Source organism: Megalobrama amblycephala, linkage group LG10, assembly GCF_018812025.1.
Source record: "Megalobrama amblycephala isolate DHTTF-2021 linkage group LG10, ASM1881202v1, whole genome shotgun sequence".
Classification (NCBI taxonomy): Eukaryota; Metazoa; Chordata; class Actinopteri; order Cypriniformes; family Xenocyprididae; genus Megalobrama; species Megalobrama amblycephala.
The window spans coordinates 37,258,230-37,275,397 of record NC_063053.1 but is presented as its reverse complement, the minus strand read 5'-3'; the positions used below and the strand labels follow the sequence as shown (position 1 = coordinate 37,275,397).

General features: G+C 36.4%; 1 protein-coding gene and 2 long non-coding RNA genes across 6 annotated transcripts in view; 2 read left to right on the top strand and 1 right to left on the bottom strand.

Moving 5' to 3' along the window:
• Positions 1-628: 628 nt before the first annotated feature.
• On the bottom strand, positions 629-4,323 carry LOC125277546. The gene is made up of 3 exons (XR_007186918.1): positions 4,184-4,323; positions 2,747-2,851; positions 629-1,067 (listed from the first exon to the last, which is right to left on the bottom strand). It is a non-coding gene; the product is annotated as an uncharacterized LOC125277546 (long non-coding RNA).
• Positions 4,324-4,683: 360 nt separating this feature from the next.
• On the top strand, positions 4,684-7,113 carry LOC125277545. 2 transcript variants are annotated; one of them, XR_007186917.1, is made up of 5 exons: positions 4,684-4,815; positions 5,162-5,337; positions 5,740-5,830; positions 6,162-6,236; positions 6,783-7,113. It is a non-coding gene; the product is annotated as an uncharacterized LOC125277545 (long non-coding RNA). The 2 variants fall into 2 exon arrangements; XR_007186916.1 differs by lacking the exon at positions 4,684-4,815 and having other exon boundaries at positions 4,840-5,337.
• Positions 7,114-10,234: 3,121 nt separating this feature from the next.
• LOC125277544 (signal recognition particle subunit SRP68-like) overlaps positions 10,235-17,168 on the top strand; it is a 39,910-nt gene continuing 32,976 nt past the window's right edge. The window contains exons 1-8 of one of the 3 annotated variants that reach the window (XM_048205998.1): positions 10,235-10,405; positions 11,292-11,370; positions 11,466-11,579; positions 11,666-11,861; positions 12,038-12,120; positions 13,548-13,657; positions 15,844-15,926; positions 16,199-16,339. In XM_048205998.1, the coding sequence (XP_048061955.1) occupies positions 11,518-11,579; positions 11,666-11,861; positions 12,038-12,120; positions 13,548-13,657; positions 15,844-15,926; positions 16,199-16,339 (675 nt within the window). In that variant the 5' untranslated portion in view covers positions 10,235-10,405; positions 11,292-11,370; positions 11,466-11,517. Of the gene's footprint in view, positions 10,406-10,429; positions 10,928-11,011; positions 11,055-11,291; positions 11,371-11,465; positions 11,580-11,665; positions 11,862-12,037; positions 12,121-13,547; positions 13,658-15,843; positions 15,927-16,198; positions 16,340-17,168 lie in introns of those variants that run through there. The other 2 variants (XM_048205996.1, XM_048205997.1) reach the window with 2 other exon arrangements.

The following is a 17,168-nucleotide window of genomic DNA, read 5'->3' as shown; positions in this document are numbered from 1 at the left end:
ACACGCTTGATCATCAGCAAGAGGTTTGTTCATCATATAAAGTGATCGTTTAATCCAAATTTGAGACAATTCAAACTCAATTTATATGGATTAGTTTGGTGATCTCTTTATGAACTTTGTAGTTGAAATTCATGGAAGTGTAGAAGTGGTAGTTGTGTAGCTGTCAGCACAGAGACAGAAATCTTTCAGATTTCATCAAAAAGATCTTCATTTGAGTTCCAAAGATGAAAGAAAGTCTTACGAGTTTGGAACAAAATGAGATGAGTAATTAATTTTCATTTTTGGGTGAACTATCCCTTTAAAGGATTAGTTCACTTTCAATGAAAATTACCCCAAGCTTTACTCACCCTCAAGCCATTCTAGGTGTATATGACTTTCTGATGAATACAATCGGAGATATATTAAAGTATTAGACTTGTAAAGAAGTAAAGAAGATTTTTAGCTGAAAATGTGGTCCTTGGTGATTTGTATAATATAAAAGTATAATATAAAAGTCAATGGCTACAGTTTGAGAGTCAAAAAAAACATACAGGCAAAACAAAATGAATACCTGTGGCTCCGGATGATTCATTGAGGTCTAATGAAGCAAAAAGATTGGTCTGTTTCGCTTTATAAGACCTCAATGTAACGTCAGCATCAGTCACAGGTATTAACTTTGTTTTGCCTGTAATATGTTTTAATGACTCTCAAAGTGACGGTAGCCATTGACTTGCATTATACGAATCACCAAGGACCACGCTAAAAATCTTTACTGTTCAACTGAAGAAAAAAAATGTCACCTACATCATGGATGGCTTGAGGGTGAGTAAATTAACAGCAAATTCTCATTTTCCGGTGAACTATACTTTAAACATTGATACACAAACAGTTAAACAATCTCACGACCTTTCTTAATGTATAAGTAAAGAAGAAAAAAAAAAAAAATAGAAGAAATGGGGAAAAAATAAACATACAAAAAATAATTTCATATAATGAACCATAAACACATCAAGAACCAATCGGGACAGGTCGGAAAACCATGGTATTACAAACCACTTCATATGTGCCGTTTAATTCCCATGAGGCATCTGCAGAAAAAAAAAAAAAAAAGAAGAAAGCTGTTATTCTTGTAATTGTCCCAGTAAATCAAGAATCTGACGGTTGTGAGGCTTGTCTATATGAGCCTCTACTATTGCTGTGTGTAGTCATCCCTGATGTTGGTGGAGATGTTAGCCTCATTCAGACTGTCAGTCCAAATCCGATTTTTGTACATATCCGATTGGAATGTGATCATAAAGTGTGAACCACAAAACAAAATTACACGAAATTACATGTAATTTTTACTAATCTGCTTTGAGCTACATTCACATGTGGTTTGAAATCATATTCACATGTCATTTCTGGAAATCAATTTCAGTTTGACCGATCTGATCAGATTTTGCGTGATTTATGTCACTTTCTCATGCCATGATCAGATTCCAATCGGATACACCAATAATTGTATTTAGACTGACAGTGTGAACATAGCCTTTGACACATCAGACAGGCTGTGTACTTTGTCTTTCAATTTCCCCTTCTCAATCTATGTTAAAGCACACCAAAGCAATCTAGTGCTATTGGTCTGATCACTCTGCTTTGGCTGAAATTTTGTTGACACTTATTTACGTCACACAAATGAACACCAACTTTAAACAACTGCTGCAAATTAAAGGATTAGTCCACTTTCAAGTAAAATTTTACTGATAATTTACTCACCCCCACATCATCCAAGATGTTCATGTCCTTCTATCCTCAGTCGAAAAGAAATTAAGGTTTTTGATGAAAACATTCCAGGATTTTTCTCCTTATAGTGGACTTCAATGGCCTCCAAACGGTTGAAGGTCATAATTACAGTTTCAGTGCAGCTTCAAAGAGCTTTAAACGATACCAGACGAGGAATAAGGGTCTTATCTAGCGAAACAATTGTCATTTTCGAAAAAAAAAAAAAAAATTAATACAACTGTATATGCTTTATAAACACAAATGATCATCTTGTTCGTGCTTCCGCTTTCCTTATTCTTTAAAAAGCTTACGCTGTATGTCCTACACCTTCCCTATTCTACTTACGGAACGAACGCGGCGCCAATTCCGTTTTTTTCTGTAAGTTGAATAGGGAAGGCGTAGGCCATACAGTCTGTCTGGAACCACTGGAAGTCCACTATAAGGAGAATAATCCTGGAATGTTTTCATCAAAAACCTTAATTTCTTTTCGACTGAAGAAAGAAAGACATGAACATCTTGGATGACATGGGGGTGAGTAAATTATCAGGAAAATTTAATTTTAAAGTGAACTTATCCTTTAAAATTACCAGAATAAAAAAAATTCACTCATGTATGTATAATTGTGATAAAAGTCTGTTCTCCTATACACATTTTTCACTGTTGTATCCAAGTAAAAAATCTGTAAATTTCTCCTTATGCTTTTCTCATGTACAATTTGAACTAAATATGAAGTGTCTTCAAAATAATAATATAATGCTTTTCGTATAATGTTTTCTAAAAAAATAAGACAAGCCCAGTCCACAGAAAATAATCTCTAAATGTAGAGATAATACTGTTCAGTATTATATAAATAAATGTGCTGCAACTGGGCTTGGCATACACTAACATGTGACAATATAAACTCAACTGTCCCTTTTTTCTTTATGAAGTCAGCTACTATTGCTTATTGTAATGGTATGGTGATGAAACACAACCCGCCACTAGGCTGCTTCTATCTGAAATTTACCTCAGTTAAGGCCTCTTTGGCTTTGGCACATTTCTTCTGGTCATCGCCACAGTCAAAGGCAAGAATCTGCTGCACTGGTAGAGGACTGGTTATTCCTTACAGCTCCTGTTGAGAAAAAAAAAAAAAATATGTGCAGTAAACATCTCCAACCTCCAGACTAATAAGCTCCTGAATCCTGATTGAAATCTCATCTGTAATGTAGATCAGTTAAAGGATAAACAGGTATATAAAGAATTTAAATAATAATTTAAATTTAGCAGAATCATTTAATATGCTGATTTGGTGCTCATGCAAAATTTCTAATTATTATCAATGTTGAAAATGGTTGTGCTGCTTAACATTTTTGTGGAAATGGTGATACTTTTTTCAGGATTCTTTGATGATTAGAAAATGTTAATTAATTGAATTAAGTTTAATTACAAAATTTACTAAATAGAATTTTTTTTTGTTATAAATGTCGTCATTTAGGGTTGACTGTCACTTTTGATCGATTTAAAGTATCCTTGATGAAGTATTAATTTCTCTTTTTTAATCTTACCACAAATGTTTGAATGATATAATTGTTTCCACAAAAAATATAAAGCAACACAACGGTTTTGAATACTGATAATAATCATAAATGTTTCTTGAGCATCAAATCAGCATATTAGAATGATTTCTGAAGGATCATGTGACACTGAAGACTGGAGTAATGATGCTGAAAATTCAGCTTTGTTCACAGGAATAAATTATATTTTACTATAGAATGCAGGTTAATAATATTTCACAATATTACTGTTTTTACTGCATGATTGATTAAATAAATGCAGCCTTGGTGAGGAGAAGAGACTATATCATTAGTTAGCATTAGTTGACATGAACTAAGAATGAACCACTTCTACATCATTTATTATAATAAATGATGTATTATAATTATAATCATTGTTAATGTTAATTTCAACATTTACATATAATACATTAAATTCTAATGTTGTATTTGTTAACATTAGTTAATGCACTGTGAAGTAACATGAACAATGGACAACTGTATTTTATTAGCTAACGTTAACAAAGATTAACAAATAACTATGTAATGTTAATGGTTAGTTCATGTTATAAACTAAGAAATGATGTTATAAACCCTTGCTGTAAAGTACGGGTCTACGGTAGGCCTTAGCTAGATTACGTTAACACTAGCTTATTACTAGCATTACCACGCAGTTAATACTTTAACAGTGAAAATTAAAGCAGTTAAAATTCGTCAGTTAACTTATATAATTATAATCCTCTGGATCGTGTTAGCGTGCCCTCTGCTAACATAAGAGTTAACTAACATTACGATTCAATACCGATCTAATAAGCAATAAAAACTCCAAACCTTAAGTTTAAACTTTAAGCCAACGAGTACACAATATAATTAATAAGAAATTAATTCATTAATAGAACAGTATGACTTACTTTGGTGATGTTTTTGAAGTAGGATACCGACCGAGCACCGTCTGCGTCTGCCTCCTCTTCTAAACTCCAGAAAAAAATTCGCGCGCTCGTTTCCGCGGATACGGGCCGAATCTGCGTTGCGACTGTTGTTCCCGCCCACGGAAACCGGGACCGGGCTGGATCCGTTTTAGAGCAGTGAAACGGAGGTGACTGTAACGCGGATTTGCCGGTTTGAAAACGGATCCGGCACGGAGTCACCTGCTGTCTGGGATATTAACAAACATAATGTTGGCTTAATGCAATATCTGGAAAGTTATCAGGAGACCTATGGACCACGTCGCTACAACGTTCTCCGTGGTATTAACCAGCGACGTCTTTTGAGGATGTGCCCGCGACGTTTCTGGAACGTTAGCCAAGATTCTAAAAAATGGAACATTACCACGACGTCCTCACAACGTTGTCATAAAGTAATGTCACGCTGACCAAATGACGACTAACTGACGACGTCGTCACAACGTACTGTGTTTGCTGGGTTGTTTGGGTGGCACGCCACCAGCGGTTTGCCGCTGCTGGGCCACCGTTGGTACACCAGTGGCAAACTGATAGTCGGTCCAGTTTCTCCTGAGCGCTTACAGGACATCTTTTTTTGATAAGTGTGTATTTATTTTATATTTATTGCAGTTAAAAAGAATCCGAAAGCATGAATAAAAAAATATTGAGACTAACCTAATATCTATATCAAAAGCTTGGTATAACTGCCTATGAGCACGCTTTCAAATAAAATAATGTGGTTAAATGTTTGTAAAAACAACAATAAATAATTAAGTTATAAAAGTTTAAGTTATACAATTATTAAGTTATAAAAGTGCCACAATTGTCCCACTATCACGTGCTGGGGTGGCATTTTGCTCCTATGAACGGGTTATAAAACTACAAAATGAGTTTTAAATTCATGATTTAATATTAATGAGATTTTTTTATGTAATGTTTTAATTCTAGATGTTTATTTATGTAAATGCTGCATTAACTGTGGCGTGTTTTAATGCGCGTGCGCGCCGAACATTCGAACCGCTTTCAAACACTGGAGCGGCGCAGAGTTGCCATGGAAACGGACAAACAACAACTGACAAGCAGCAAAAACAGCAGTCTCTCGCTGTTGTTTTCACTTCTTTCAGGTGAGTTTAGTCGCTAAAATCACACGAATAATACACACAACTGTTCTTGACAGTTCTCTAACATGTAATTGACACACTTATGTTGAATATTTACTTTATAGAAACAGTTTAGTGTCTTTGAAAAACTCCGTTAACATTCCGTTTTCAGAAGAGGTATGCTAACTCTATCGATTGATTTGTTTATGATAGTTTAGGCTTTTAATCACATATTTGTAGATAATAGGTTTTGATAATTTTATAAAGGTTTTGCTGTCAATGGGTGATTAGAAGCTGGCTAATTTATAAACGTAAATGTAGCCTAGTTTTAATCGGTGACGTAACTTGCAGGAAGCACACGTTTTCAAAAGTGTTTTGATCTCTCGTGGTAAACAAATATTGATAAACATTGTTCTGTGATTTCAGCAGCGATAAAATAACCCCTCTACAACAGAGGGGAAGCTCCGAAGATTTCAACATTTCTGAAGGAAGCAGCTGACAGAACAAGGAAACACAGGTGAGCTGAGAAAACTCACCAAATAACTCCATATCCATTTTTTCCCCCACAATATTTTTCACCTATACCATGCATCTGTTATTTTCTTCTTTTAATGTTGTCAAATTTACATTTTTTAATTTAATTATTTTGTTTTAAGAAGGCTTTGACATCCAAATGTAAGTGACACTGTATGAGCAATATTTAATGAATGAGTAAGCCTAAAAACATAAATTCTGTTATTTTATGTATATTCTTCTTTTTCTGCTGTAATGTTAGATTCTTTTCTTTTAATAAACCTGGCATTGTATAATAATATTGTTGGCTCTGTGACTAATTGTTATGTTCCTAGATACTTCCCTGCTGACGCTCTGCACGATAGCAGAGTTGGAGCGGATAAAAAAGTTCCTGTCGGACCACATGACTAGTAAGTAAACCCTCTTAAACATACACTAATGTTCACAAATGTGGGGTCGATAAGATTTTTAATGTTTTTAAAAAGTATCTTCTGCTCACAAAGGCTGCATTCATTGTCACATGATCCTTCAGAAGTCATTCTAATATGATGATTTGATGCTCAAGAAACATTTATGATTATTATCAATGTTGAAAACAGATGTGCTGCTTCACTTTTTTTTTCAGGATTCTTTGATGAATAGAAAGTTAAAAAAAATAAAAAAATTTTGAAACAGAAATATTTACTCTCACTTTTGGCTGAATAAAAATGTGAATTTCTTTAAAAAAAAAATTTATTGACCCCATTAGAGTACACTACAGTTTATAGGTTTGGGATCAACAAATCAACAAATAATAAAAATTGGTTTATACTTAAAAAGTTTCCACAACAATATTAATCAGCACAACTGTTTTCAGCATTGATAATCCGAAATGTTTCTTGAGTAGCAAATCATCATATCAAAGTCCATTAAAGGAGGTAGTTCTAATCTTTCTCCTGTTGCTCTTTCTATCTCAGGATGCCCAGCAAGGTTACTAGAGGTTACAACAGCTCCAGTTTGGATCCAGCCTCACTTGTGAAGACTGAAGATGATGGAACTATAGATGAACATACAAAACTGACAGATATTATCCTTATATTGTAATCATTGGTCCGGGTTCACAGACAGGGCTTAGATTAAGTCAGGATTAGGTCTTAGTTAAATTAGGACATTAACGTAGCTTTTTTTAAACATGCTTTAGAAAAAAAATAAAAATCATTACTGTTGTGCATCTTGACACAAAACAATGACACTGACATATATTAAGATATGCTTTCAGGTAAAGGGTTAGTTCACTCAAAAATTAAATTTCTGTCATTAATTATTCACCCTCTTGTCGTTCCACACCTGTAAGACCTTTGTTCATCTTCAGAACACAAATTAAGATATTTCTGATGATATTTCATCAGAAATATCTTAATTTGTGTTCTAAAGATGAACAAAGGTCTCATGGGTGTGGAACGACAAGAGGGTGACTAGGGTGAAAAATTAATGACAGAAATTTCATTTTTGGGTGAACTAACCCTTTAAGCCTTGTCTGTAAAACCGGGCAAGTGTCTCAAAGGGAAGGTTTGCATGACAGTTTTGCTGACAAATAAACAGGGATATCTCTATGGAAGCTTGTTTCCGTCACTAAATAAAAAAGGTAGTCGTAGGGCTGCACGATTTATCGCACAATACGAGCTGCGCAAAAAATAATTGCAGCCTTTGCCAGATCACGTGCGATTTAATTGCGATAAATCGTGCAGCCCTAGGTAATTGCGACTTTCTATCACGCAATTCTGACTTTATAACTCACAATTCTGACTATATCTCACAATTCTGACTTTATAACACGCAATTCTGACTTTATATCATGCAATTCTGACTATAACTTGCAATTCTGACTTTATATCACAATTCTGACTTTATATTATGCAATTCTGACTTTATAACTCGCAATTGTGATATTTAAATCTCTCAATTCTGAGAAAAAGTCAGAATTGTGAGTTAAAAAATAACTATTAGCAATTACTTTTTTATATTTATTTCATGGCGGAAACAAGCTTCCATATATCTCAAGAGACTGTAACTCAGAGAAAGATTAAACATTCTCCATTTACATACAGTACTGTGCAGAAGTCTTAGGCACGTCAGAATTTTCACCCCCCAAAAAAGGTTTTAAGCCAGTTATTTATATCTTTTGCTGTAGTGTGTCAATAGGAAATATCTGTTCACATTTCCAAACATTAATTTTGCCATTAATTGTAATAATCCAGTGAGATTTTTGAATACACAAGGAGTCTGACAACAGCCGGTGCTCCACACAGTGATCTGATCTCACCATCATCGAATCCGTCTGTGATTACATGAAGAAACAGATGAAACTGAGACAAACTAAATCCAGGAGAACTGTGGCCGTGTCTCCAAGATGCTTGAAGAAACCTGCCTGCAAAGATACAGTACTGTGAAGAGTTTTAGGCACTTGTGTAAAAATGCTGTAAAGTGAGGATGTTTTTAAAAAATAGATTTTATTTATCAATTAACTTATATTAACTAAATCAAAACAATATTTGGTGTGACCACCCTTTGCATTTAAAACAGCTCTTGTCCAGGTACACTTGGGCATCATTTTTCAGGTAGCTTTGGAGGCAGGTTTCTTAAAATCTCTTAGAGACATGGCCACAGTTCTCCTGGATTTGGTTTGTCTCAGTTTCATCTGTTTCTTCATGTAATCACAGACGGATTCGATGATGGTGAGCTCTGATCTCCATGTGGAGCACCGGCTGTTATCAGTCTTATTGTGTATTCAAAAATCTCACTGGATTATTACAATTAATGGCAAAATGAATGTTTGGAAATGTGAATGGATATTTCCTATTGACACACTACAGCAAAAGATATAAATAACTGGCTTAAAACCATTTTTGGGGGGGTGAAAATACTGACGTGCCTAAGACTTTTGCATAGTAGCCTACTGTATATGACCAACATTGTAACAATACAAAGTGTGTTGAAAATCTGCAAACTTGCCCTTTAAAAATGTTGAAGATAACATCCTTTTGTCTGTTTAACTGAACACGACTTAAACACACGATTTCAAATTGACTTCATCTTAGAGCTATTGTCATATTGACATTTCTCTGGCTGATTAAAGGATATTTTGCTATTGTTTAATCTTGAACATGCATTTTCTGTAAAGCTGCTTTGAAACTAATATATATTGTAAAAAGCACTATATGGTTTTACTATGGTAAAACTGTAGAAACTAACTTTTTTTTTTTTTTCAAACCATGGTTCTACTATTGTAATATTGCAGTAATACTAGAGTAAAAGTATGGTTATCATGACTAGTAACCATAGGTTTTGAAAACATGATTTTTAAATTTGCAACTGCTATTGAGAGTGGTGTACATTGATTCATTATAGTGTGGAAGGTCAGTGGTTAATATAAGGAACTGATTATACACCGGCTCGATAGCGGACCACCGTCGGAAAAGTGGCGGCTGCCGCCTGTGGTCCGCTGGAATAACGATGAGCAAAATTCCAGCGGACCGCTGGCGGCGTCCGCCGGTGGGCCGCCAGTGGCCCGCTGGGTTAAAACGAACAATAGCCTATAGCCCATTTCAAATCAGACCTAGTGGAGTGATAGGCCTACTATTACTCCACTAGGTATATTGTTAGCTGCAAACATGATGATCTTGAATTTATTAATTATTAATTTACTATTAATAAATGTGTAAAGTTGCATAAAAATGGAAATATGCAATATAGGCTAACTATATTACGTTACCTCAGATGGTTGAATGGTTCGGATTCCACTAGTAAAATAAAACATATAGACAATACAACATTTACTGTAGGTGCCATAAAATTTACTGATGACTTAATTTAAAAAAACTGTTCTATTGCGCTTCTGCGTAAAATGTTTATGGTCCAGTATTTTCACCCCATAATGGCGGCCGCGCTACCGGCACCACTGAGGCTGCGTTCCAGTTCGGTTTTTAAATGCCCTTCCCTCGCTAACTTCACTCGGTCTCGTTGACTCGGATGTACGTCATTGCTTACGTTGCACGAGTGTCCACTTCTAGCGGAACCTTTGTATGGGCTGAACTGGAACGTCCTAAGCCCTTGATCACTTGGAATCCGCAATGGAGCTGATTCATTATTTATTTTTTCCCCTTACAAAATTGTTTAATACAGCATTCTATATGTATATATGTGTGTTTTAAATGTTTAAAAAATAATTAATATATCATAGAGTTGTTTGTGGTGGGGTAAATCAAACGCGATATGCGGTAACGTCACAATCGTGTTGCATTGTGGGTTATGGAGCTGCCTGAAGTGTACATATGAAGTAGACTCGCTCCCTCGGTCAAAATCGAGGGAGCGAGGGTCTGTCCATATAAACTTCCCTTGTCCACTTCACGAAGTGGAACGCACTTCAAAATGGCGGCAGGGATTCCCCCGAGGGGAAGTGTTTAGGGAAGTTCGCGAGTGTGTGTCTAAAACCGAACTGGAACGCAGCCCTAGTGATTGTTGCCCAAAAAGTATCAGTGTCTCCTCTTGGGTTCTCTGTGCTACTGAGGCGCTAACGGACTTTTTTCTGGATCTTCGCGAGGTGACTGGAGCTTTGATTTTAATTTCTACATTTCCATAACTGTTTATTTCACATCGAAATAATGAGTTGTTCTGAGTTTGGGCGGGACTTTACCCATTATTTACTCCATTACTCAGACTATCACCAGTAATGTAATCAAATATTCAGTATTAACTAGTTTTCTTATTCTATTCTTTGTCAACCACTAATTCACAAAATCGCTTGGAAAGAAATTCAGGCTGTAGATACAAAAAAGCACACAACCCCTTAAGCAACAGTTATCTAAAATATATGTTTATGTTATCATGAATGTAGTTTATTAGATTCGTGCTACAGCACAGTAGGTGGCGGTAATGCTATTTAGTTTGCGAGACAGCCATACAATAGAAGAAAGAAGAAAACGGATTATCCTCATCCGCTGGTTGAAGGTTCATCAGACGTGTGCTTGCTGAAAAATGGCCGCGGAGAGGCAGAATGAGGTGAAAATATCGCCAGTGGAGGAAAATAAAGAGAACAGCATCGACGAGAGTCTTGGCGTGGAGAGTATCCTTACTGTCAACTCCAATGTGTTAGTTATTAGTTAGTATTGGCAAGCGGCATTAAATTAGCAGTTTAGTGAAGGACAGCTGCTACTGGGGTCTTATGGGATACGTGTCACTTAATCTAACAAGTACTGAGTAGAAAAGTCTTTTCTGTACAATCAAGAGATTCATTTGGGTTTTCATAAATATTTATGAGTGTTGATTAAGGAAGGGAATAGTGACTTGGTTCTGTCATTGATAGAAAGCCAACCAAATTTTCTCGTCTCATTTTAATGTGTAGTTCTTGCAGTGTACATTTTTGGTAGTACTTTTAGATCCCAGCATGCTGTAGTTAAATTGAAATGTCCTGGGTTTATTTTCCTTAGCACTGATTTCAGTTCTGCAGATCATTAAGGATTCTCAGCAGCAGCATGGACTCAGGCATGGTGATTACCAGCGCTACAGGTAAGGCAGAGGGGAAGTAGCAAGGACATTTTTTTCAGTTAAATGATAATGAAATTGTCTTGAAATTATGTTGATCCTCTCCTCTTACAACAAAGGGGTTATTGCTCCAGACGACTGCGTCGATTGAGAAAGACTCTAGGCTTTAAAATGGGCAACAGACACAAGTTTACTGGGAAGAAAGTGACTGTGGAGATGCTTTCAGACAACAGGTAACTTTTAGCACTTAAAAATGTCCAGTAAACAAGTTGTTTTATCTTTGTTTTTATCTCTCCCTATCTCTATTTTTCTACTCCAGACATCTGTTGTTAGTGTTAATGGAAGCAGAAAGAGCATGGAGTTATGCCATGCAGCTGAAACAGGAAGCTAACACTGAACCCCGAAAGCGTTTTCACTTGTTGGCTCGCCTGCGAAAGGCCGCCAAACATGGGGAGCAGCTAGAGAAGCTGTGTGAAAGTCCCCGTGTGGATGCAAAGACCAAACTTGAGGCTCAGGTTGGTCAAAGAAGCATTTGATTAGTTGATTATCTCTGTTATTTCATTTTCATTGAGCCCATCACAAATGTTTTACACTTCGCTTTCATGTTCACTAACAGTCGCTGATGTCATCTCAATGTTGACTTAATTGAGGTCTGTTCCGTTTTAAGTGTTTTTTTGTTTTTTTTGCACAGGCATACACTGCTTATCTTACTGGAATGGTTCAGTTTGAACTGCAGGAATGGAAATCTGCAATGGAGGCCTTTAACAAGTGCAAGTTAGTGCTTCCTTACATTCTCATTATTTATTGATTGCTATGCATTTGTTGCACTCTGCAGCAGGTTTCTGAAACGGTTCAAGGAACGAAAACAAAAAACAGAAATGAATGAAATGTTACCATGAACATTTACAAAAACGAAAAAGAAATGTAATCATTCTGAACAGAAATTCTTATTTGAAAATACCATTAACTGGTTTGATATTTTTATTGTTCTGTTTATGTTTTTAATTTGGCCGTCAAACAATCATGAATTCAGATAGTACGGTCTATGCAAATGTGACATTGACTCATCCAACATGAGTGAAATGACCACGCTCCACTGTCAAGTCATCACAGGCACAAATTAAGCTATAAATCATGTTTAGAGACTTAACAAATTGACAGAAAACAGCATAGACAAAAACCTGATCTTGAGATTTAAGAATCATTATCAGTTAGCAGGATACAGTTAAGTGCTCATGGAAGAGATTAGATTTCAGCTGTTTCTTGAATATTGTCAGGGATTCATCTGTCTGGATAAGTTTAGGAAGATTATTCCACCAGCAAGGAACAATGAAAGAGAACGTTCTGGAAAGTGATTTTGTGCCTCTCTGTGAAGGTGCCACAAAGTGGCGCTCACTCACCGACTGCAGGCTTCTGGAGGCGACGTAGGGTCTCTTGGGCTCATTGAAAACCAGTTGTCCTGCTGCCTTTTGCGATTTGTGTTTGAGCCATATTGTGATTTAAATTTTAATTCTGATTTGCATATGCTTTGCCAAACCAATGGCACAAAACATTAGAGATTTTTTTGAGAAATATTTTTAGCTGAAGTGATTAGGCTGGGCTGCCCCAGTCTAGGCACTTAAAGGTGCCATCGAATTGAAAATTGAATTTACCATGGCATAGTTGAATAATAAGAGTTCAGTACATGAAATTGACATACAGTGAGTCTCAAACATCATTGTTTCCTCCTTATATAAATCTCATTTGTTTAAAAGACCTCAGAAGAACAGGCGAATCTCAACATAACACCGACTGTTACGTAACAGTCGGGGTGTACGCCCCCAATATTTGCATATGCTAGCACATGTTCCCAACATTATGAAAGGCATTACACAAGGGCAGCCAGTATTAACGTCTGGGAAGAGTGCGAGCAATTAAAGGGCCAGCAGCATGAATCAGTGCATAGTTAATGATGCCCCAAATTAGGCAGTTATTATTAAAATTAAAATTATTTAAAAAAAATCTATGGGGTATTTTGAGCTGAAACTTCACAGACACATTCAGGGGACACCTTAGACTTATATTACATCTTGTAAAAAAAAAAACGTTTGATGGCACCTTTAATGGGAAACACTGCAGTGCATATTTGCTTTTTCTTGTAAAAAATATTTGGTGTATTCTGTATATTTTGTGAAAAATTTCTTTCTTTGGACTGTTTACAGGACCATCTATGAGAAACTGGCCAGTGCTTTTACTGAGGAGCAAGCAGTGCTTTTTTATCAGAGAGTAGAAGAGATTTCACCTAACATCCGATACTGTGCATATAACATTGGTGAGAAACTGAGACTGCTTAATAAAACCTTTTAATGTAGTGTTATATAGCTGTTTGTGAATGTTAATTGTCTGCAAAGTTTCAAAGGTCAAAGTGCACAGTAAATGGAGTTACTTTCTTTCAAAAGAAAGAACGATTTTGAACTGGCTGAAACAAGACATCAGTAATTCCAGTCTTCCTCCACGAGCCCACTTAGGTTTGTAACAAATTTGCATAATCCCAGCCTGTGGTCTTCATTAGCTGCCCGCAAACAATGTCTACTTTGGCCCTCTCTCAAACACTGTAGTTGTAACTGAGGCTTAGTGTTTGGTTTGTGTTGTAGACGTGTCGAGATAACACAAACGCTGTTTTCTGCATTGCATAAACATGCTGCGCAGGTTTTTTTTTTTTTTTGCAAAAAAGCTAATAGACTTTGTGCACTTCCAAAGGATGAGGACTCTTAATTGATACTGTTAAAGGGTTAGTTCATCCAAAAATGAAATTTATGTCATTAATGACTCACCCTCATGTCGTTCCACACCCATAAGACCTCCATTCATCTTCGGAACACAGTTTAAGATATTTTAGATTTAGCCCAACAGCTTTCTGTCCCTCCATTGAAAGTGTAGGTACAGTGCACTGTCCATGTCCAGAAAGGTAATAAAAACATCATCAAAGTAGTCCATGTGACACCAGTGGGTTAGTTAGAAGTTTTTGAAGCATCTAAAATACATTTTGGTCCAAAAATAACAAAAAATACGACTTTATTCAGCATTGTCTTCTCTTCCGGGTCTGTGTATATCCACAGTGACGCTGCTGCTTCTTCTTCTACGGCGGTTGGCGTCCAGCTTATTGACAGTGACGCGATTAGGACATCCGCGACATGCACACCTACGCACCATTTTAAAAAATATAGCAATACCAAAATACAAACAATGTAGAATAGCTTGAATACAGCGTGCGTCTCCCTCAGACTGTAAACGAAGCTCGGGCGCACTAGATAACACGTCATCAGCGTCACTGTCCGGAGCAGAAGGGGACGGTAATGCACCAATAAGCTGGATGCCAACCACCGTAGAAGCAGCAGCGTCACTGTGGATATACACAAAAACTTCTAACTAACCCACTGATGTCACATGGACTACTTTGATGATGTTTTTATTACCTTTCTGGACATGGACAGTGCACCGTACCTACACTTTCAATGGAGGGACAGAAAGCTCTCGGACTAAATCTAAAATATCTTAAACTGTGTTCCGAAGATGAACGGATGTCTTACGGGTTTGGAACGACATGAGGGTGAGTCATTAATGACATAATTTTCATTTTTGGGTGAACTAACCCTTTAAACCAACCCCATTGTTACAAAGGAAGGGGTTAGAGAGACTGAATCCTTTATCAAACAGTTTCAGACACTGTGAGAAAAGCTCATTCTGCAGTGTATATTATGAGAAAATGTGTTTTTTTTGACCTTGGATGCATGGAAATCTATTGTAGGAAACCTCCAAAACAAAATGAGGAACCTTTGAAATGGCATAATGGGGCCATTTTTAGGCTAAGGTGGGTACTCATACATGCATAAATGGGAGAATTGTTGCTGCTGTTGTCACCTTATAGTTGGTGACAATTGCCTTATTACTAGAGGCAATTCAATGCTGCTCATGTTAGCTGTGTTGATTAAAAATACGCCTTACAGTTCAAAATAAACAATTGTTTACTCCAGAGCATGTATATGTACATGCTTGACAAGCCTGAAGAAGGCTGTATGAATTACGTTTAAAAAGCACAATTTATGGTACAGTTGTTCTCAGATTATTTAACTGATGTGAAATGTTATTGATGCATTTTCAGATAGCGTTCATGTAGCTCAAAAAGTAGAAACCCGCTAGCACAGCCAATGAGATCTGTACAGTGGATCAAGGGATCTATTTCCAGGAAAGAACTGATAAAACATGTATTTCTCTTTTCTTTTACTTAAGTGTCTGCCAAATTTAAATGTAAGTAGCTCATTCCTGTACTTGCATGACCTGGAATAGCTTCTCAGGAACTTTGCGTATGAACTGATATGGCGATATGGCCGCTGAGTGAACTGACTTGAATAAGATGGATTTTGGAAACACTCACACATTCATCCAAACATACACACACTTTGAGTACTTTGTCCAAAACACAGCCGACTTAACCAGATACTCTTGTTTGTTCTCTAGGTGACCAGAATGCAATAAATGACCTCATGCAGATGAGACTGAGTGCAGGAGGAGGGGGTGGCATGATGGCTGAAAAATTGGAGGTCAGGGTTCTAGTCTTCACAGCCATGTTCTTGCTTTTTAGGCTATGATAGTCCAGCTCTAACAATATATTGATCTATCAACATGCTATATAAAAACGTTTTGTGTTTTCTGGGAGAAAATGGCATGCTAAACATCATGTTTTATTAAAATCTTTTTCTTTTTCAGAAAAAATCACAATTGGTTACATTTTTAGCCTGCGTTTTAGAAAATTGGTTGGAGGATTCTGTAGAGGATTGACCATCTTTGAAACTGTTCTCTTCCTTTCTTTCAGGCGCTGATTACTCAGACAAGAGCTAAGCAGGCAGCTGTGATGAGTGAGGTTGAGTGGAGAGGTCGGACAGTCCCTGTGAAAATTGACAAGGCCAGAATCTTCCTGTTGGGTCTGGCAGACAATGAAGCTGCTATTATACAGGTCTATGAAACTCTTTCTTTTACAATTCTTTTTGTATTTACATCCAGTACTGTGACTATGATAGAAGTGACATAAGCCCTTCCTCATTACAAATGGGTGGTAATCAGCCGAGACACATCGGTTGGAGTCAGTTTAGTCTTTTATTAGTTTATACACTATAAAACTTAAAACTAACAGCTATAAGTGGCAGGCAGGATGCAAGCAAATGGCAAAGGGACGGTAATGACCACAATTGTCCATTTTTTGGCAGAAATAGATGCTGTGGGTACTGCTATTGTCTAGTTGAGAATGAATGATCTGGTTTTCTAGGGCTGTCACTAACGATTATTTTGGAAATTGAGTAATCGATCAATCATTTTGACAATTATTCAAGTAATCAGACATATTTTGTGGTAATAAAAATAGACCCAAGTAAAGATCCATGCCTTTAAAATGACATAAAATACATATATAATAAAAATGAGGCAATAATATTTGGTTCAAATAATCAAAAGCAAGTTATATGGTTTTATAGAACAACACTCTTAGCTGATTACTTTGATATGTAACAGTCTCAGCTTTCAAATTGTCAATTTTATTCTGAAATTCAAACAACACAGTTTTGCTGCTCTTTAATAAGGGCTGTGTATTGCCAAGAATCTGGCGATACGATACGTATCACGATACAAGGGTTAAGATATATTGTGATATTGCGATACTGTAAGAAAGGTGACATATTGCGATATTATTATTTTTTTATTTTTTTATTTTTTTTTAGAAACAGGATTCCGTTTTATTCTAATTTTAGAATAAAACAGTCATAAAGAACACACCACCTTATGCATAAAAC